The sequence below is a fragment of the Dama dama genome, chromosome 29 (assembly GCF_033118175.1).
Source record: "Dama dama isolate Ldn47 chromosome 29, ASM3311817v1, whole genome shotgun sequence".
NCBI lineage: Eukaryota > Metazoa > Chordata > Mammalia > Artiodactyla > Cervidae > Dama > Dama dama.
In genome coordinates, this window is record NC_083709.1 from 56,318,829 (window position 1) to 56,341,412 (window position 22,584).

Consider the following 22,584-nt stretch of genomic DNA (forward strand, 5'->3'; position numbering starts at 1 on the left):
TAAATTTAAGTTCAGTAGCATTTCACTTAGCTGTATACTCACAACAGGCTGGAAGAGACTTCTGGGAATATGATAAAGTGGCATATTTTGGTTAACCTCTCAGAAAAAGGGACTGCTGGGATTTGTAGATGTTTCTAAAGTATGTGTATAATAAAAGATCTGGTCTCCTGGTAAGAGACCTAACCTGGAAAAGGCACCCAAGAATCCTCAAAGATGCTAATAGCTTCACATTTCTTATACACTAGATGCAGAGAAGACTTTAGGGGTAAGAATGATTTTGTAAAATTCCAGTTTCCCCAGTCTGATATTCATTAGCCATAGCCTGAGAGGCTGAGGAAGGGTGGGGGGTGGGTTGTTCTATCTTCTCTTGTCCTCCCTGCCTCTCTCCTTACTCTGGCTATATTCCATATGTCATGGTAAAGCATGGTCAGCTAGAATGGATGAGGAAAAATAAACTTTGGTGGGATAGGTTGATATAATCGTAAATTGTCAATAAGCTTCATTGCCTTTTATGTATCATAGGTTTTGCTAATTAGTGTGTAGATCTATAGTTTGTGAAGCAAAATTTATATCTCTGTAGTCTAGTGAATCCTGACAAAACACTTGAAGTCACTTTCAGTCTACTAAAAGACACAGTTAGTTAGATCAGGAGAGAAAAAAATCTGATCTGGAACTTATGGGTCATGTTTATTTAGAGGTTAAGAATGTATAAAGATCAAAGGATAAAAGGAAAATGAAAATATTCTACTCAGTGTTATGCCAACCTTTATTCTCATGATACCTACAATTTGCTGGTAAAAAATTCAATATCTTTTCCTAAAATGACACATTTTCATAGCAAAATCTATATGCATAGTCAGAAAAAAATAATTTTGCATGATGGATATTACTTTATATATTCATATTTTCTATATTTATTCACAAAGTAACCCAAACCTTAGAAATATAACTTTAAAAAGTCTTCTCCTGGGGGAGAGAGATAAATTGGGAGATTAGGATTGACATATATACACACTGCTATATATAAAATAGATAACTAATAAAGACCTACTGTATAGCACAGGGAAATCTGCTCAATGACCTACATGGGAAAAGAATCTGAAAAAGAGTGAATGCGTGTATATGTGTAAATGATTCACTTTGAGGCACACCTGAAACTAACACAACATTGTAAATCAACTATGTTCCAATAAGAATAAAAAAAAAACAAACTCCTGATTCCATGATTAATTTCCTAACTGCTTGGCCTCTGTGTTTGCATTGGTATAACATTTCTCATATCTTATCCATATGTTGACAGTATGAGTTTGAAGGATCAGGAGTTGTAGCTAAACAGCAGATTTCTAACCTGAAAGGCAGTGTTTGAGAAAAATTTCTCGTTTTCTTGTTGTAACCATGGTTTTTACATCTGTTTAAAATAAACGTTTCTCTTTTTTTCCAGTGGCAAAAATAGGATGTTTGAAGTCATTGGAGAAACGCTGGAGCATGATTTTCCAAGCTGGATGGCAAAGATCTTGAGACAGCTTTCTAATCCTGGACTGGTTATTGCCGTTGTTTTGGTCATGGCGTATGTGCTTTCCCTCTTCAGAGAAAGAGCTTGTGTGATGTTCTTCCTGCTCCTTTTAAGTTTCAGTGTTTTCAACTCTTTCTCCCCAGGGGTTGCGCTGTAACCTAACCAAATTCAGCACTGATTACACGGTGGTGAGAGGCTAAAATTCATGAGCCATATTCTCGTCCTATTGCATGTAATTCATAGCCATCTGCATCTGTGTTTGCCAGCCTAGGATTATAAGATTTGTTCCCAAGTAACCAAAATAATTATCAGTAAACAGCTAAAGCAAGGGAAGCATAAATGCTAAATCTAATCAGCACATCAGGCTTCCCTCCCGCCCCTGCCCCCCACCTCTTTTTCCATAAAGCAGATGGCTGTAAACACATAGAAATGATGAGCCTCTAAGTTAATATTCCCCTTGAGGGCCCTATAGGCTGTATTTTAGGGCTGAAGGCTTAAAGGCTCTTAAAAACTACCCTGTCCTTGTTCCTAGAAGGCCATCAATAACTGTGTCTGCCCATAATAGAATCAGAGGACCAGAAGGCTCTTGGAAAGGTCATTTAGTCTTTGAGGTGATATTCAACGGGCAACTTGAGAGGGGGCTTTTGTTCCCGTATGACTTTCTTTGGGTTCTGACTCTTGGCCACCTCAGATAAACTTACATTCTAAGCAAAGAAAATATGCTTCCTATGGAAGAGCTACAAAAGGTGCCCCAGCCCTTCCTTTCAAACCCCAAGTCCCTCATAAATGAAAAGTCTGGAACCGCTCTTAGTCAGTGAAACCACTCTTGTGGACACTCTGACACTCTGATTTGTTTAAATAAAGGTAAAACTAGGAAATCTCAGGGGAAAACTCCCAGTGGTTTAAGTCAATAAACGGGTTCTGGGCCGAGTTGTTGTGATCATCTCTGCAGCGGTTGTGGTCACAAGCTACATCCGTGATGGCAGGTGTCATCTTCAAGTTTATAAATTGAGAAACGGACTTAGAGGCAGGAACTGGTTTTTCCCTAGGTGAGAATACAGCAAAGTGATAGGAAGGCTATGACAGTAAATCCAGCACTCACCTCTTACACCTTCTTTGAGGGAGAGCTAATAGCATGTAGGGATAATTAAACAGTAAAACAGATCATGTATTACAGAACCTTGATCATGGGGCGGCATTAGGAACCTGATAGTGAATCTCTGGTGCAGATGTGTTAGAACATAACCTGCTGGAGGCAGCATGTTTCCCCAGATAGCCCTGGAAATGATTTTTCTTCTCCGAGTTTTTATGATGCAGCAGCTAAGGAGACCATATTAAGTGTCATGTGGCTTTTGTGGTATAAAGGAGGTCTTGTTTTAAAACACACACACAAAACTTAATGTCAGATTTTATGACTATATTCTTAACTTAGTGAGAGACAGATTTATTTCTAAGCAAAGGAGCAACATTGTCCTAATGCCGCTAATTAAAGATTTAATAAGCTGCCTTGGGGGTATGGGAGAGGAATGAACACTGCCCTTGTTCCAAGCACAATTCATATATTAACCCATTTAATTTCCACAATAACCTTAAGAAGTTGGCCACATTAATCATATTATTGAAAGCACATGGAAGATGTGCCCCAAATCAAATGGCTAATAAGTAAATTCAAGCCCATGTCTTCTTATTCCCCACCTCTTATTCCCTTTTACTTATTTAGCACCAAACACTCAGTTCAGGTTGAGTGAGTATGCTCATAAGAGTTGGAAGCCACTTGTCTGAGATGTTCTATACCCGTAGTCAGGACATTTTTCCTTAAAGGGCCAAAATATTAATAGTAGATACTTCAGGCTTTGTGATCCAAGAGGCAAAGTTGAGGATATTATTTAAATACTTCTATAACTATTTTAAAATATAAAAACCAATCTTAGCTCATGGGTCATACATAATAGGCTGGGAGTCAGATTTGCCCTGGAGGCCATAGTTTGACAACCCCTGATATAGACTGTCTAGATGGAAACTGGCAGGACGTAAGATCAAACAGATGTCCCACAAGGCTGATTTTAGTTCTGACGTTCTGATTTTAAGCCTGAATTTCAGTTTATTGTTGATTTGATATTTCAGATACTGAGATCTCATCTTCAACACTTAATGGTGTCCATACAATTGGTTTGGCTTTTTATTACCTTTAATTAGAGAATGTTTACAAGCATTTTGAATTTCCCCAGTGAATCATAGTCAATCAGCTTGAATGGTTTTGGGGTAACTGAGTTTAAGCTAATTCTCTGCAGGCAGTTTCATTCCTTTGGAGACTAAAAAATGATCTATGAGTCTTCCTCACTGAAGATGCATCTCGGGACAGAAAAAGTGATGAATGAATAAAGAATTATAGTCTGCAAATGATTTGTGAGGTCTTTGAGTTCTCCCTCCAAATCCAGGCACTTTTCTAAGAAAATTCTTGTAATACACATACACATTTATTGAGCACCTACTTCATGCCAGATATTACACCAGATGTTTTCAGGTATATAATGTCATTCAAACTCCCAACACTTGTATAAGAAATAAACCCAGCAGAAACGATATCAATAACGGTGTTGCTAGCAGCAGATGGCTCATAAAGGTTATGATCTGACATGTTGGAGTAGAGGCAATGTGTTCAGTACCCAGTTATTTGCCATAAAGGGCAATGCCAGTTACCTTTTTCGAAAAAAACTGCATTTTCCCCCTTTGTTTATTTTGCTTTAAGTGAAGATGAATGTGTTTATTTTTGCAAAAATGTTTGGCTGGAATTTGCTCTTTTGAGAAATGTAAATGTCACTTATATGCCAAGACTATTCTTTTCTGAGACATTTTCTTTTGAAGGAGAGAGAAAGGCAAACAACACATCCTATGGATAAAAAGGCCATGTTAATTAACAATGACTGAGGATTATAGTCTTAGTTGTAAAAGCCCAACGAGAGAATTTAAAGTGGAGAGTCAGTCTCCTTTTTCTTGTACACATTCCCTAAGCTTCAAGAGATTTCCTCTTCCCTTGGATGCCATTGGTATCAATTTAAAATGCTGTTTTCAATTATAGCATAAAATGATATTACTACATTTCCAAGGAGCAGCTAAAATTAGCAGTAAGGTATATCAGACAGAATGCCCTAGGCTGTGAAGGAGGAGCCTTGGGTTCCACTTCCCAGGTACCCCCCAGTCACTGTGAAGTTCTGAACATGCTTCTTCACCTCTCTGTACTTCACAGTCTTTTATCTACATAATAGAGGTTTGGAGTAGAAAATATCTTAAAGTCACTCCAGGGCCAATATTCCATGATTTAATTAATGTCAATTTAAGCAGATCTTGAAGAACTGAAAAATACCATGCATTTTATTTTATTTTTTGAATTTAGTTTGACCATCTATTATCTCAATGCCACTGCAAAGGGCCAGAAGGCAGCAAATTTGGATCTAAAGAAGAAGATGAAACAGGTAGGATACAATATATTTCAGAGAAATATTTGTCTTCATTCATGTCAAGTTGTAGAAAACACCAGGAAATCTCATGTTCTTCTTCTTTACTATTTTTTATTGCTAGCAAGCTTTGGAGAACAAAATGCGAAACAAGAAAATGGCAGCTGCACGAGCAGGTTTGAGCTCTGTTATGTTTGCATTCTTCTTCCCCTATAAATAGTATGCTCTTCCTTTTTTTCCCCCCCTCTCAAAATGGGGCATTTTGTGCAGAGAGGCATTATTGCCACAGCAAGTCATCTTATATTCTTTACAGTCCACCTTTTCAGTCCTTTCAGGCTTCAGATCCAGAGAGTTCAGTTATTTTCCAGTGGGAGAAAGAAAAGACAAAAATTCAGGAACATAAAAGTAGCATTAGTGATAGAAAAGGACTTTTACTAATTGATGGAAGATGAAGAAAACATCCCTCTAGCTACACAAATAGCAGAGACAGATATACAATCTCTCCTGCCCATTTTGACCATTTTCATACATAGATGGTGGAGAAGGAAATGGCAGCCCACTCCAGTGTTCTTGCCTGGAGAATCCCAGGGACGGGGGAGCCTGGTGGGCTGCTGTCTAAGGAGTCGCACAGAGTCAGACATGACTGAAGCGACTTAGCAGCAGCAGCAGCAGCAGCCATACATAGATACTAAGAGAATCCTCTGGGCTCATCATTATTGATTTCCCAAAGCGTTCTCTAATTCATTAACCTCTTTTACTTTTGAACCTCTTTAATTTTTAATTTCCTGTGTAGCTCAGTTGGTAAAGAATCTGCCTGCAATGCTGGAGACCCAGGTTTGATTCCTGGGTCAGGGAGATACTCTGGAGCAGGAAATGGCAACCCATTCTTGTCTGGAGAATCCCATGGACAGAGGACCCTGGTAGGGTACAGTCCATGGGGTCACAAAGAGTCAGACACGACTTAGTGCTGTCTTTCTTAATTTTTAAACTATTTGCCAAAATTACTGATATGTTTTGCCTTATACGTGGAAAAATGATGAATTTTTTGAAAATCTTTTCTAACTCTTCCCTCATTCATAATTCTAAAACTATATTAGTAGGACTTCTCTCTCCCCCGTAATTAATAATGTTAGTAATAAAAAACCTTAACCCAAATTAGCTTAAGTAGAAAAGAAATTCATTAGTTCACACAAATGAACAGGAGTGTGGTATGTGATACTTCCAGTCACATTTTACCCCAAGTTTAGAAGCACTCAGGACTGAGCCCCGTTTCTCTGTGGGTCTATCAATACTACATTCCTATTATGTTGGCCAACATTTATGGCAGCATAAGTGGATGTAGAACTTCCAATGCCATGTCCTTGGATTATATTTGTCTTATGTTTTGTGTGCTTTTTTTTTTTTTTTTGCATTCTGCTACTTGTTTCTTAACTCTATTAAAAAAATTTTTTTTTAGCTCTATTGAGGTATAATTGATAAAATGTTCTGACTTCTAAGATCTGAATTCTAGCTAAGGCATATTGTTTTCTTTATTCTTTTAAATAGTGATATGATGTTATTGCATGCTGTTTTTCTGAAATTTTCCCATAATTTGTTTAAAAATGTGTATAACCTTTGTGAAGACAGAGACTATTTAATTTATAGTTGTTTCCTCAGGACTTAATATAGGACTTCATATATCAGTCACTCAATAAATACCTACTAAATATCTACCGGACAATGAGGAATTCTTTTACTGGGAAAAATTTGAAAGGAATACATTTCTATATTAATTACTTAAGCAGTCATGAATGAATAAATGTTAGCAAAAGAGAACTTTTATTCTCTTGTCTTTAGAATTTGTGCAGATTTTGTAAAATAAGAAATATAGAGATATTCAGCAAAAAATATTATGGCAACAGGGAGCACATTTGGAAGATACAGATTTTTAAGCCATCTCATTCAGAACCATTACACACACTGAAACTAATTTTTCCTTATCTCTTCTTTATCTTCTTTCTCTGTTTCTTTCTCTCTCTTATTTATTTATTTAATTTGAATAGCTGCAGCTGCTGGTGGCCAGTAATTTTCATGGATATTCTGGAGGCCGAGAAGTGTTCCTCATCACGCATTTCTAAGTCAGTGATTCTCGTGAAGGCCCAGAGGACAAAGCATGAAGAGTTGATACTACCCTGTTCTAAACCTGATGGATTATCAAGGTCTCGCTGATCAATCAAGGCATCACTTGCCCTAACTAAAAAAAACAAGAGTCTCTACCTTATTCCAAATTAAGGATTTGTTCCCCCACCACCACTTTCTCCCCTGAACCACTCCCTTGACATTAATGAATTGAGTTTAAAAGTGTGTGTGATCCTCCAGTATGGATCACTAGCTTACTTGCTGGGTTAATTTAAAAATCTTTTGCTCATATGGACTTTCATTTTATACATTTATTCTGCCTTAGTTTTCTTAGTCTGGAAATGGGGATAGTTCACCCTCTTTTTTTCTTCTAAATTCAGAAATATCTTGATAAAGTATTCATTGTAATCATTCATTAACTCACTTTTTTGAAATTATCTTGTTTTCCCTTTTCATTCTGTCTCCCCATCCATGGTTCATCCACAAATGCATACCCCAAACCTTTTTGTTTATGCTGGATTCAGTATGAGAAGAAATGGGCTTTTTAGAAGAAAAATCCCAAGTGAATTAGGGGCCTGATCAACACTGGGTTGAAGGTCTTGACACCTTGAGGAGGTATATGAGTCTTACTTTACTTTAAATCTAACTTTGTGAGTTAAAAGAAAAATGACAACATTAAGTGAGTACTATTCCATCACAGTCTGATCACGACCTCTAATGACCATATCTCCTGAGTTTGGAGTCTAAAATTCTATACTTTTTTCTTTGCTTTTTTGTTAAGGTTAAGAAAACACATACTATTATAGGGGGGTGATTTATACCTATGTTTAAGCATTATTATTTTGTTAAAATTTAAATTGACTTTGACTAGTAACAATCAATGCACTCAACCAACTTTGTTTCATGACTTCAATTATATCTCTTAACTCAGTGTCTCCACCATCACCCCTACCCCATCCCCAGCTAAGCCAATTTGCCTGCCATTCGCTACAGTTGATTTACTAATTTTGTATTACTCTCTCTTTGAGTTTTTCCTCCTGGCCACAGAGTGAGCACTCTATTCTTCTGCCAATCCATGTGCTCATCACTTCCATCAAACCAAATTCAAGATTACTTCCTCTGGTCAAATTTGCCTGACCAGCCTCCATTACCAATCATATAACTCTGTTTATAGGCTCCCTTTGGACTCGCCTGTCTTTAACACAGAGTTTGTTATTCTACTGATTTTTCTGTAATTTGTAATTAAAAAAAATTAGATGCATGAATCATCTTTCCTATCCAGATTGTACACTCCCTATGAGCAGGGATCGTATCTTCTAATTTTTGTATGCCTGTTATAGTGCTGTGCACAGTAGGCACTGAATAAATGCTTGTTAATTAAATTGAATCAATTTAACTTACAGCAGTAGCATTGTGAAAAGAACCTTCTGTGATCAGTATGAAAAATTTTACTATGCTGTACAAAATGGAATTCTGTTGACGGGCTGAATTTATTATCTCATTAGATTATAATGCAGATGAGTAAATAAAGCTAGTGCTTATTTCTACTTGGATTACTTTTGTACTGTGTAGTAACAAGATTACATTATTGATTTACACATGTTGCCAAGTTTACAATACGGGTGAAACTCCCTTGTCCTGATTTGCTTTACAAGGAAGATGATGCAAGATGACAAACTGTCCCCAAAGGGCTTCACCTTCAAGGACTTCACTTTCTAAGTGTGTTAGTCACTCAGTCGTGTCTGAGTCTTTGCGACCCCATGGACCGTAGCCTACCAGGCTCTTCGGTCCATAGGATTTTCCAGGCAAGCTTACTGGAATGGGTTACCATTTCTTTCGCCAGGGGATCTTCCCAACCCAGGGATCGAACCCAGGTCTCCCACCTTGTAGGCAGACACTTTACCGTCTGAGCCACAAGGGAAGCTCTTCTAAAGGCAATGTATTTTCCAAACAAGTGCTCATGGTGTAGAAGCATTAGGACACCATATGCTAACTTCCAGTCTTTCTATAAATTAAAAACTAAGTTAGGTTTTTATAGTACCTAAGTATCTGCTGCTGCTGCTGCTAAGTCACTTCAGTCGTGTCCGACTCTGTGCGACCCCATAGACGGCAGCCCACCAGTCTCCCCCATCCCTGGGATTCTCCAGGCAAGAACACTGGAGTGGGTTACCATTTCCTTCTCCAATGCATGAAAGTGAAAAGTGGAAGTCAAGCCACTCAGTCGTGTCCGACTCTTCGCGACCCCGTGGACTGCAGCCTACCAGGCTCATCCATCCATAGAATTTTCCAGGCGAGAGTACTGGAGTGGGTTGCCCTCGCCTTCTCTGACCTAAGTATCCACCTGATTTAAATTAAACACTTTTTAGAAATTTTAGTTTTTTCAGTCTCCGGAGAGTTGCTGAAAATATTCAATATTCCCATCCTACGAGATGGACAAGCATCTGAAAGAGGGAATGCCACTTCCAAACCTGCTTTTACAACTAGTGAGAGGAGGAAACAGCATTATAGGATGGTGACAAGAGTTCTTAAGCTCCGATATAAAATTTCTTTTTCTCAAAGTTCTCTTGTCATGGATTGCTTTGGATGGTACAGCTGCCTTTATCAGAATGGGTCCTGGTGACTTAGTAATTATGAATAATGGAACAATGTGTCTGTGAAACTCTGGACCTGAAATATTTGACCTCTTCTGGGAACTTAAATGTTATATAACATACATCTTCATATACACCCAGAAGTTTTCATACAAATCCTTGGTCATTTAAAAACCTATAGTAGTGGCACATTTTCATTAGAGAAAATTTAGAAAATTTTAATAAAATGTAAAAAGCAAAAGAACTCTTAATTCCAGCAGCCAGAATAACTTCTGTTAACATTTGGTGTATTTTCTTCTCAGATTCATGCACACACACAGACTTGATAAAATATTTTGAATCACAAGATATATTTAGTTTTTATCCTATTTTCTTATTTAACATTTTCCCATGTCACAAAAATTATTTCAGGACATTTTAAAATTTCTGGATCACTCATTGTGCATCATATGTAAACTAATAGAAACTCCCTAAATCCAAATGAAGTTATAGAATATTCCATAACATAGCAGATGAGTAATCGATCATGTCAAGTGGATCATGACATTCAAATATATCCAGCTTAAATTCAGAAGGTGATTTAAGTTCTGAAATCCCCAGCTGACCCTCTGAAGATTTCCCCAAGAATTTTAAGGGGAAAATAGCATCTTGAAAGTGGATTAGAGATACCTATGCTCCTTGTAAGACTCTAAAATGGTAACTCTCCATAAATTGCCTGAAAATAACTGATAGGTTTATTGATTACTTTCTCAACATCAAAGCCACTATTAAGAGCAGTCTCTTATCTGTGGATAAAAGTGGATTTAAAAGGTCTAGACAGTATAAGACCCCTTATTACAGTCTATCTTATGTGTTAGCTTTCATTTGTAAACAAAAATATTCCACACCAGCCAACACATTACACTAAGGGAGTGATGAGGATGAACTTTAAAGAGTAATTAAGAGATCATTTAATGCTTCAGATAGGAAAGCACAGTCACCAATTTGCCAGTTAATTATTGGTAACCATTTCGGATACCTTTTTTCTGCTCAACTGTACATCTGAACTCAAGGAAAAAATTGAGAGCACTGTTAAAAAGAGAATTTGTGAAGGTCATATTATTTTTATGAATGGAAAAATGAAATTTTAATGGTGATCCCTAATATCTAATTTTAAATTAAAAAAAATTACTCTTAAAACTCTAAACTTTCAAGCATGCTGAAGTCATGCTTTCTGACTCCCGAAAGTCATTTAGAAGATGCTTCTTTCTGGAAAAAAAAAATCTGCATTGTTGGTTGTCTAAATACCCGCTTACTTGCTCTGTCAAGTAATCCAGGCATGGAATTAACAATCTGTAATGCAGGTGGCACAGTGGTAAAGAATCTGCCTGCCAATGCAGGAGACACAAGAGACATGGGTTTGATCCCTGGGTTGGGAAGATCCCTTGAAGAAGGAAATGACAACCCACTCCAGTATTCTTGCCTGTAAACTTCCATGGACAGAGGAGCCTGGCGGGCTACAGTCCATGGACTCACAAAAGAGTTGGATGCAACTGAGCACATACACATGTACATAATGCAGATGTGCTTATAAATTAGAGGACATGTCTATATGCCCTATAGACATAACAAGTATTTCAGGAATTATATACATGGACTGAATACATGAGGACTGTGAGTCAACAGGAGCAGAGAGTATTTTAAAATTTTAAAATCCTAAAGTACTATTTTTTTCTTTTGGGATCAAATATCTCCCACATGACTTGATAATGGAAATAAACGGAGGAAGTGGATTTATTATAAATTTTTAGAAATTATATGTTAAGGCAGGTCAAATTGAATGACATTAATTAAGAGACATTTTATGCATGATGACATTTTATGACATTTTATATTGTTATGAGTGATGAGAGGATAACCCTGAAAAAGGTGGTAGATTAACAGGCCTGAAGGGTAAGGTGCTTAGGGGATTGACTTCAGAATTAATAAATACATTTGTAGTGGAACATGATGGAATAACCCAATAGCAGGTGAAAATTAACCCGGTGCGAAAGGGATCAAGAGCTGGAATTACAACTGATCTCAATGGAACATGGAATGAATTGATTCCATGGGAAATATTTATCCCCAGGGAAACAGTAGATAAGAACCAGTGGAAACACTCAGCTTTTGGATCTGTGTCACAGAAAAGGTTCCATGTATTTCAAGTCCACAGACAACTAAATAATTGTGGGCTCTGGGAGGTGGAGGGAAAGAGTACAGGCCAAGGCTTAAGTTTTGTTTTGAAGAGTGTCACTCAATGGCCATGTAATTTTTTTGTAGTCATTACTGGTTTTCTGACTCAGGCTACTTACTTATCCTCACTAGCCTTCAAATTATCTCATCTTTAAATAGATAATTGTCTCCACTCAAATTGCTGCAGGGATTACATGAGATGAAGCTGAAAATCACTGAGCACCGTTTAGCATGTAGCACATCATTTAGCACCTAGTTAAAAGCTGAATAAATATTACCTCTCATTCTCCTTTTTTGTCAAATATTTTCTTTTGAAAAATTTATTCATGTTCTAGTTTAAAAATGAGATATTAATTGATTTAATTCAAGGAGATATCAAAAAACAATTGCAAGGAAGATTTTATTCAGTTGGAGAAACCAAATCTTTTATAGACCAACAAAAACAACGGTCCAAATTATTTTGCCACAGTCTTAGTTATTTTTTAGATAGAACTGTTTTAGTAACAGAGTGGCTTAACAAATTTAAGATAAGCAGCACTAAATGAATAAAAATGCATATGATTGAGCATCAGGATCTTGGGGTTCAAGCCATGTCTCTGCTGCTGGTTAGCTGTCTGACTTGTTGGAAATCATGTAACCTTGTAAAGTCTCATTTGCAAAATATTTCAAAAATTTCAAAATTCTTTCCTATGTTATACAGCTGAGAGACCCAATATGGTAACCACTAGCCACATGTGACTATTGAGAACTTGAAACATGAAACTAAATTGTGCTGTAAATATAGAATACACACTGATTTTGAAGATGGTATGTATGAAAAACTAATGTAAAATATACCATTAATAATTTTTTTCATTTTTATTATTGGAGAGATTATTTTGCATGTATTTGGTTAAATAAAAAAAGTTACTAAAATTATTTTCATTTCTTTTTCTTTAATGTGGCTACTAAATTTTAAATGACACAGAGATGGCACTTATGGTTGTGTTCCATTTCTATTGGACAGTGCTGCTCTAAAAACCAAGTTTATAGAATAAACTTTAGTGAAGGTTTCAACTAAACTGTACACAGAGCTGGGCTTCAGCGCTACTAGGATGTTTCTGATAAGCTGATGAGAGCTAGTGGCCTCTACTCATCTGGAGTAGTTGATTTGCATTTGGGGGTTGGGTGGGGGGAGGGAAGCTGCCTTTCAGGAAGCTGGGGAGAAGATGGCAATCAATTAGAGTCCAGTAGAGACAGAGTCTGCAGACAATCAGATGGGGCCAGCTGGTGCAGGGAGGATTCTGGGGGTACATGTGACGTTCTGTTGGTTGTTGGAAAGCACATATAATGTACAGAAGGGAAGAGAGACATTCTGCTCACAGTGCACAGAGCATGTCACTGCTCTGACACCATCATCAAGGGGCAGCTTTTGGAGCATGGGGAGATGGTCCACATGAAAGGATTCCAGTGTCCTCAAGGCAGACGCCCATGACAGGCACTTCCCAGGCACTGGTTTGAAGAACTGGAGGAGCAAAATAAGAGTTCAGAGCAAGCTTCACAGTGAATGAGCCTCACTGAGCAGTTCACAGACTACAGCTCAACAAACAGGTGTCCCTTTACAGAGTATTAATGTTTATTTCCCCCAAAGTGGGCACAACAATACCCGGGATCTTAATGTTAATAAATACCTCATTTGGACCTAAGGCTGGTAAAGTCTAGGGAAATTTTTTCAGTTAAGTAGCAATAACAACCTTTTAAAAATCAAAGTGTCTTAAAAGCAATGACATTTCAGGTCAAAGGGAAGGTAGCAAGCTTACAGTGTCTTGCCTGGGATGTGAAGGAAGATCTGACAAACATACATAGTCATTTTTGTGCTATCTTTTCTAGTGCTTTATAACCAGTGGAGTATAAATGGGGAATCATAGGGTTTTCTGGGATACGGGAGTAATATTCCTGAGTCAATGTCAAGGTTGAATGTTAAGTCATACCATTTCCTGAGCCTATCATCAAAAAAATTATCACTTTGTGACAAGCATCTGTGGTTAATTTTCCTTAAGCACGTTGGTCACATGGCTTTTGATTGGCCTCTTACTGTTGTTGATATGCACACTGATTTCTGATATACTGCAAAAGATTAATAAGAGAGATTTGGCCCTAGGGATGAAGACACTAGCTCTCTTCCCATTTTTCCAAGTTATTTAATTCTAAGACTCATCTTGAAGTTTAGAACCAGATCCAAAAAATTATGAACAACAAATGTAACAACTCAAGTCAGTCACAAACGATACTGAGTATTCCTAAGTGGATCCAATAAGCCCCTCTAGGAGGAATCTTGGTGTCAGGTTCAGGGTCAGACTGACAGCTGAGACGTGATCCCCGCCTGCTTGTGCACTGCCCAGCAACGTGACTGCTCGTCTCCTTGGTTCTAGGGGATGTCCCTTTTCCTTTCTTGAGAACATCAGCTGGACTTCTGACATGCTCACTTGTCCCTCCTCTTCTAACCTCCTTGGAGACAGCACGTGAGACTGTACAACCAACCAGTCTTCAGTATAGCTTGGGAACCACTACCTCCTAAGACACCGATGCATCCGAGGGCAGTTGGCATCAGGCACTGGAATAGGTTCTAGAACACAGCGCTGAACATAGCAGATCTCTTTCCATAGGGAGGAAACACACAAGAAACCGTTACAAAAACAAAGGAATGAACCAAATAACTGAAAGAGTAAGTGAAAACAAGAACAAGGCTCCCAGAAAGGTTCGCTTGCCTGATGCTCAGAAAGACAAAACACGGAGACACCGAGGTTTGTAGCAATGAGAGGGTTTATTCACCAGGCAGCCAAGCAGGCGCAGAAGGCGATGGCACCCCACTCCAGTACTCTTGCCTGGAAAACCCCATGGACGGAGGAGCCTGGTGGGCTGCAGTCCATGGGGTCGAGAAGAGTCCGACACGACTGAACGACTTCACTTTGACTTTTCACTTCCATGCATTGGAGAAGGAAATGGCAACCCACTCCAGTGTCCTTGCCTGGAGAATCCCAGGGACAGGGGAGCCAGGTGGGCTGCCGTCTACGGGGTCGCACAGAGTCGGACATGACTGAAGCGACTTAGCAGCAGCCACGCAGGCAGATGGGCGAACATCCACCTCCTGGAAGACAGGGGGCTGAGGGTATAGTGAGAGGATACAGAATAAAGAGTAAAGAAGCAAGGGGTCTGAGGTGGGAAGCGGGGGCAGGGTGACTGGAGAAAGCGGCGGGAGTCGCGGTTCTGCGCAGGCGTAACTGGCCGACGGGCCTCTCCATGAAGGGGGCGGAGCCTTCCTGCCCGCCGGGGTCAAAAGGCACGCGCCCCGCTGGCGGCCGGGCGGTCCTAACCAGTCCTAACCAGCTCAGCTCTGACTAGACACAGCTAACCGCCAGTTTCTGGGAAACAATACAAGCCAACTTCTTGTTTAGGTTACCTGCCACTTGAAGAATGTGTAGGTCGTCAACCGACCTTAATTAGTGAAGGTAGGTGAAATGGATTTACTCATTTACTCATTACCCATGGTTTCAGCAACTGCTTCTGCTGACAATGGCTAAGAAAAAGGTGCTTCTTTATGCTAAGTTGCCTCCGACTCTTTGCAACCCTATGGACTGTAGCTCACCAGGCTCCTCTGTCCATGGGATTTCCCAGGCAGGAAGGCTGGAGCGGGTTGCCATTCTCTTCTCCAGGAGAGCTTCCTGACCAAGGGATCAAACCCCGGTCTCTTAGGTCTCCTGCATTGGCAGGTGGGTTCGTTACCAGTAGCGCCACCTAGGAAGCCCTAAGAACAGGGTGAAATAAGGTAAATGGCTGGGAGGGTTGCTTTAGCAAGGTAACCAGGAAAGCTTGTCTGAGAGGATGAGCTTGGAGTTGAGACATAACTGATGAAAGAGGGACAGAAAAATTCTTCCAATTTTTTTCATTACTTAAGATACCTTGGGGATTAAGGGGGGGGGGTGTACAAAAAGTGTTTAAATTACCATGAATTTAGATAGTTTGAGAAGACCATAATTTGCCCGTTTTAGAGAAATAAACATCACTTTAAAAATAGTATTGTAGAGTATAATGCATACCTGCTCTACAAACTACTCTATTTTAGTGAAAATAAAAGCTCAGCCTGATTGGATGAGCATAGAAAGTGATGAAAACGTGGAGGCTAAAAGATACAGGGCTATTTCCCCTCCCCCGCCAAAGTGATCCAGCCAGGATATGACAAAGCTGGGAAGCAGAAGGGTCTTTTATTCCGTGGTTTATGCTTTTTCAATCATATCGGAGCCTTTCGGCCATCGGCTTCCTCCTTTAACAGGGGTTCAAACCCAGAGGCCAGCAACAGTCAAGAGAGCAGCACAATAAGTGCAGTTACCCAGTGGGACTGTGGTGAGATGAAGAGCTCTGTCCTGTACTTAGGGAGGGTGAATACTCAGTTCTTGCTAACTGTTGCAGACCTCTGGCTCCCAGATCTTCTGCTTTGTCAAAGATAAGCTGGAAACCTGGACTTTCATGTACATACTAAAATATTTTAAACATTAGTAATTATCACAAATTAATACACACATACACTCCATCTCCTGGCAGTATGTTGTCCAAGGGTGCGCTCTGATATTCTTATATTAGAAGTCCCTCAGATAAAGAGCCCTCTTTTGCACATTTTGAAACCATTTGTCAGTGTTTTTCAGGTCTTTTTCTCCTTTGAAAAAAATGCAATTTCTCTCCTGGCTTATTAAGACGTATTTGTACTTTCCTTCACCAGGAACCAGAAATTTGAGTTCAGCTCTCATCAACTACCACAAGGGGGAGCTCAAACTTCTTTTTTTTTTTAAGTTTTACCTGTAGTCATCATTAATTCATGCAAAAACTGAAACTATTATCATATGACATTTTAGGTTACCTCTTCCTGCTAAAATTGCCTATGTGGCTTGATTTTGTTAAGAACTGTTTCACTAACTATAAAAATAGACAGCAAACTCCTTTAAAACTCATCTTAAAGCCTAGCAGTCTAATTTTTATTTTACATTTTATGGTTTTTATTTTATATATTCAATTTAACTTTTTTATATCATGATATATTCTCAAGGCAGAGGTAAAGAAGCAAAAACAATATAGAGTTTGGAACCACTCTATAGAGTCCTATAATTTACAATTCAAATTTAAATTTAAAATAGAAAAAAGGAAAACAACAACAACAACAACAACAACAAAACCAACCCAGGATTCTGTGAGACAGAAAATATGTTTTCCTTTTGGCAAAGGAAAACCAGTGGTTATCCCTAATGGGCTGAAGTATCCAAAGATGCCACTTTGGCTTAGAACCTAGTCTTTTCATAGGTTTCCAGCTTTATCTGCCCTCTTTCTTTTGGAGTTCCCATGAACCTCTCTTCTATTACATCAGCCCACACATCAAGCGGTGAATGGAGATGTGATTTCTTTGTTTTTTCTTTTCTTGGTTTCCTCCCCTGTGTCCTTCCCAGTAAAGCCAGAAGAATAATAGTGCTTCAGGAGGCTTAGCAAGCGGTTGTTGAGTTGAAATCTGTGAAGTGCTCCATGCAGGGTCTGACACATGGAATTCCATATGTGCTAAGAATTCTTATAGCAGACATTGGATATGAGTGCATCTTATTGAAGTGACAGTCCTGGGATTCAAACTGTGACATAGTTCACAGTGTTAAAGAGAACTTAAAAAAAAAAATACCCTAGCTAAATTGTTAATATTATGTTCTGAAGTATCTTTAGCATAACGAAATTCAAGAATTAGTTGTTGATTAGCAGTGCTAACACAGGCCTTGACTTTGATATACACTTCTAATCTTGGCAAATACTCTGATGTATTTACATACAAAAAAAAAAAAAGATTTTTGAATAACCAGATCCCATTTTTATATACAGTATATGCAGTGTGAAAGTGAAAGTCACTTAGTTATGTCTGACTCTGCGACCCCAAGGACTGTAGCCTGCCAGGCTCCTCTGTCCTAGGGATTCTCCAGGCAAGAATACTAGAGTGGGTAGCCATTCTCTTCTCCAGGGGATCTTCTTGACCCAGGTATTGAACCCAGGTCTCCTTCATTGCAGCGAGATTCCCTACCATCTGAGCCACCAGGGAAGCCAGATATGCAGTATAGTCTGTATCTTATTTTATGTAAGGATGAGCAGGTAAGTTTACAATGAGAAAACAAGACTGTTTACTTTGACCTGCTTGTCTTATAGCTAATCAATACATCTGCATCTCTTATTAACTTCAGCTAAGATAATCTTTACCATATCCCTGAAGAAATTAAAAACTTCCTATTAAAGCTGACTCTTCACTCACCCCAATTGGTTGAAGTTTAAAAAGATAAAAATGGTGTGCAGTTATTTTATAAAAGTTTGTTTATTAGGATTATGGCAGAGAATCTATTATTCAATTACAACATTTTCTTTACAGGAAAAAAGTTTTGCAAAATTTTGACTTATGGAAAAAATGCCAGTTCCAAATAAAAGTATTCTCTGTTCCTCTCATTAATTAATGTCACACTTGAATTTTTTTTAACATCTATTTATTGAGTGCCAGGTATGTGCTACTGTTCTAGCTAAGGCATGCTTCCTACTTTGAAAACAAGAGACCATTATACTTTTTTTTGGTTAAACAGTCAAAAGCAAGTGAAAAGATAATCATAATAGGTTAATTAAGGCAGTTGACAGGTTAAATATCTTAATAGTTTAAAACTAAAAATCTAAGTGGCTTCTGAATGTGGGTCCTCTCAAGTTCTCTGGCCTTGTCCGGTTTCAGAACTAAGCGCTTGTGCTCACTGCTGCCACCTGCTGGCAGCCCATCATCTCCTCAGGCACTGCTCTGTGAGGTGGCTAGGAGCCGTGATGGACTTGTCTATCTGGTCTCCGATGTACTGTCTGCCTTCTGGCTTTCACCATTTCTGGGTTTAGATTACTATAGGGTTTCCAAATTAATATATCTAGGGTCTGGGAAAGAAGAATCAGAATTCCCAGGAATTCTTGAAATGATGTCAATTATGTACTTTTAAAAATTCTTATTTACGTATTTTGAATTAGTAGTGAATTTGTGGCGTAAGATGGCAGAGTAGAAGGACACGCGCTCATCTTCTCCTGCGAGAACTCCAAAATTACAATTTGCTGCTGAACAACCATCAACTGGAGAATGTTGGATCCCACCAGAAAAAGATACCCCACGTCCACGGGCAAAGGAGAAGCCCCAGCAAGATGGCAGGAGGGGCGAAATCGCATTTAGAATCAAACCCCTTACCCGCCAGAGACGCTCAGGGCTCAAACAAACCTTGTGCGCACCAGGACCCAGAGATCCCACAGAGAATGAGACAGGACTGTGTCTGAGTGTCTCCTGCAAAGGTACGGCTCAGCAGTGGCCTGCCACAGGGGCAGGGGCTCTGGGTGCAGCAGACCCAGGTATGGCATAAGCCCGCTTAGAGGAGGTCGCCATTAACCCCATCACAGAGCTGCCTGAACTTACACAGGACTGGGGAAACAGACTCTTGGAGGGCACATAGAACCTGGTGCGCACTAGGACCCAGGAGAAAGGAGCAGTGACCTGACAAGAGACTGACCCAGACTTCTCTGTGAGTGTCTAGGAGTCTTCCGCGGAGGCGTGGGTCAATGGTGGCCTGCTGTGGCGTCCAGGGCATGGAATATGGCAGTGCAGCAGGTGGGACCTTTTGAAGGAGGTTGCCATTATCTTCATTACCTCCACCATAGTTTGACCTCAAGTCAAACAACAGGGAGGGAACCCAGCCCTGGCCATCAACAGAAAATTGGATTAAAGATTTATTGAGCATGGCCCCACCCATCAGAACAAGACCCAGTTTCCACCTCAGTCACTCTCTCCCATCAGGAAGCTTCCATAAGCCTCTTATTCTTCTCCATTAGACAGATGGAAACAGACAGACTGAAAACCTCAGTCACAGAAAACTAACCAAACTGATCACATGGACCACAACCTTATCTAATGCATTGAAACTATGAGCCATGCTATATAGGGCCAAGATGGACGGGTCCTGGTGGAGAGTTCTGAAAAAATGTGGTCCACTGGAGAAGGGAATGGCAAACCACTTCAGTATTCTTGCCTTGAGAACCCCATGAACAGTATGAAAAGGCAAAAAGATAGGACACTGAAAGATGAACTCCCCAGGTCAGTAGGTGCCCAATATGCTACTGGAGATCTGTGGAGAAATAACTCCAGAAAGAATGATGAGACGGAACCAAAGCAAAAACAACACCCAGTTGTGGATGTGACTGGTGATGGAGGTAAAGTTCGATGCTGTAAAGAGCAATATTGCATAGGAACCTGGAATGTTAGGTCCATGAATCAAGGCAAATTGGAAGTGGTCAAACAGAGAAGGCAAGAGTGAACATTGACATTTTAGGAATCAGTGAACTAAAATGGACTGGAATGGGTGAATTTAGCTCAGGTGACCATTATAGCTACCACTGTGGGCAAGAATCCCTTAGAAGAAATGGAGTGGTACCCTCATAGTCGACAAAAGAGTCCAAAATGCAGTACTTGGATGCAATCTCAAAAATGACAGAATGATCTCTGTTCATTTCCAAGGCAAATCATTCAATGTCACACCAAGTCTGTGCCCCAACCAGTAGTGCTGAAGAAGCTGAAGTTGAACGGTTCTATGAAGACCTACAAGACCTTCTAGAACTAATACCCAAATAAGATGTTCTTTTCAGTATAGGGGACTGGAATGCAAAAGTAGGAAGTCAAGAGATACCTTGCGTAACAGGCAAATTTGGCCTTGGAGTACAGCATGAGGCAGGGCAAAGGCTAACAGAGTTTTAACAAGAGAACGAACTGGTCATAGCAAACACCCTCTTCCAACAACACAAGAGAAGACTCTACACATGGACATCACCAGATGGTCAGTACTGAAATCAGATTGATTATATTCTTTGCAGCCAAAGATGGAGACACTCTGTACAGTCAGCAAAACAAGACCAGGAGCTGATTGTGGCTCAGATCATGAACTCCTTATTGCCAAATTCAGACTGAAATTGAAGAAAGTAGGGAAAAGCACTAGACCATTCAGGTTTGACCTAAATCAAATCCCTTACAGTTATACAGTGGAAGTGACAAATGGATTCAAGGGATTAGGTCTGATAGACAGAGTACCTGAAGAACTATGAATGGAGGTTCATTACATTGTACAGGAGGCAGTGATCAAGACCATCCCCAAGAAAAAGAAATGCAAAAAAGCAAAATGGTTGTCTGAGGAGGCCTTACAAATAGCTGAGAAAAGAGTAGCAAAAGGCAAAGGAGAAAAGGAAAGATATCCCCATTTGAATGCAGAGTTCCAAAGAATAGCAAGGAGAGGTAAGAAAGCCTAATTTCAGTGATCAGTGCAGAGAAATAGAGGAAAACTGTGGAATGGGAAAAACTAGAGATCTCTTCAAGAAAATCAGAGATACCAAGGAAACATTTCATGCAAAAATGGGCATGATACAGGACAGAAATGGTATGGACCTAACTGAAGCAGAAGATATTAAGAAGGGGCAAGAATACACAGAAAAACTATACGAAAAAGATCTTAATGACCCAGATAACCACGATGGTGTGATCACTCACCTATAGCCAGATGTCCTGAAATGAGAAGTCAAGTGGGCCTTAGGAAGTAGTGTTTGGCCATAATAGTAAACAAAAGCCTTTTTTTTCTCACAGGGTTTTTGCTAAAAGTTCAGAGGTTTTTTTTATTATAAGCCAGTATATTGAAACAAAATTTTATGTTTTAGTAATAGATTCATCTCTACCTGATATTTATATTTTGTTATAGAAAACACTGAAAGAGGAGACATAAAAACAAAAATGTCAAAGAAAAATTATTTTAAATGTAAAGATTATACCATATATACTTAATGTTTACAAGTTAAAATTCTTGAATTCTAAGATCAAAGCATTAGTTGCCTTATCCAGTACTCTTGATTTTTGTTTCATGACAAAAATTGTTTTTATTGTATTGATGCATTGATAATGCAATGAACACATGCATTGATACTTGTTCACTTGTCAAAAGCATCTTCACGTTGGGTATAAGAATACATATTGCTTTCTGTAAGCTTATTTCCTTTTGAAACAATTTTGAGTTTTCTGTTTAAATCAGTTTTGCAAACTGTGGCATTTTCATATATCTTATTAAAAATTACAAACTTGAAATTTGAAAGGAAACAAATAACAATAAGCTTGAGATAAAAATTGAGATCTTTAAAGATACTTAAATGGTAAATCCTGATCTATTCATAGCTCTTCAATGATGTCTGTAATTGAGAAGGATAAGAATATGTTGAAAATGATGGGAAGTTTTAATGTAGTGGACATTTGTCAATTTGGGGGTATCTGGTATCCAAGTGTCCTGCCTGTATTAATCACTGTTTTTCAGAGAAACAGAAATAGAACAGGACTAATAAGATATGTGTATATGTGTGTGTATCTGTATCTATAAACATATATATTTATTCATTTATAGTAAGGATTTGACTTACACGATTATGGAGGTTGACAAGTCCCCCCAAAATCTCTAGTTTGGCAAGCTGGTGATCTAGGAGAGCCAGTGGTGTAGTTTCTGTCAAATAGCTGGCAGGCTTGAGACCTGGGAAAAGCCAGTGTTTCATTTTTAGTCTGAAAGCAGGAGAAGCTGATGTCCAAGCTCGAGACGGTCAGGCAGGCATAATT

At 39.0% G+C, this 22,584-nt stretch overlaps 1 protein-coding gene across 1 annotated transcript in view; it reads left to right on the plus strand.

Moving 5' to 3' along the window:
• The window catches only part of TMC1 (transmembrane channel like 1), a 364,253-nt gene extending 356,815 nt beyond the window's left edge, over window positions 1-7,438 (plus strand). Inside the window, exons 21-24 of the mRNA XM_061132306.1 lie at window positions 1,442-1,567; window positions 4,908-4,986; window positions 5,093-5,144; window positions 7,011-7,438. Coding sequence (XP_060988289.1) covers window positions 1,442-1,567; window positions 4,908-4,986; window positions 5,093-5,144; window positions 7,011-7,033 — 280 coding nt within the window. The 3' untranslated portion in view covers window positions 7,034-7,438. The remainder of the gene's footprint in view (window positions 1-1,441; window positions 1,568-4,907; window positions 4,987-5,092; window positions 5,145-7,010) is intronic.
• The last annotated feature ends 15,146 nt before the right edge of the window (window positions 7,439-22,584 follow it).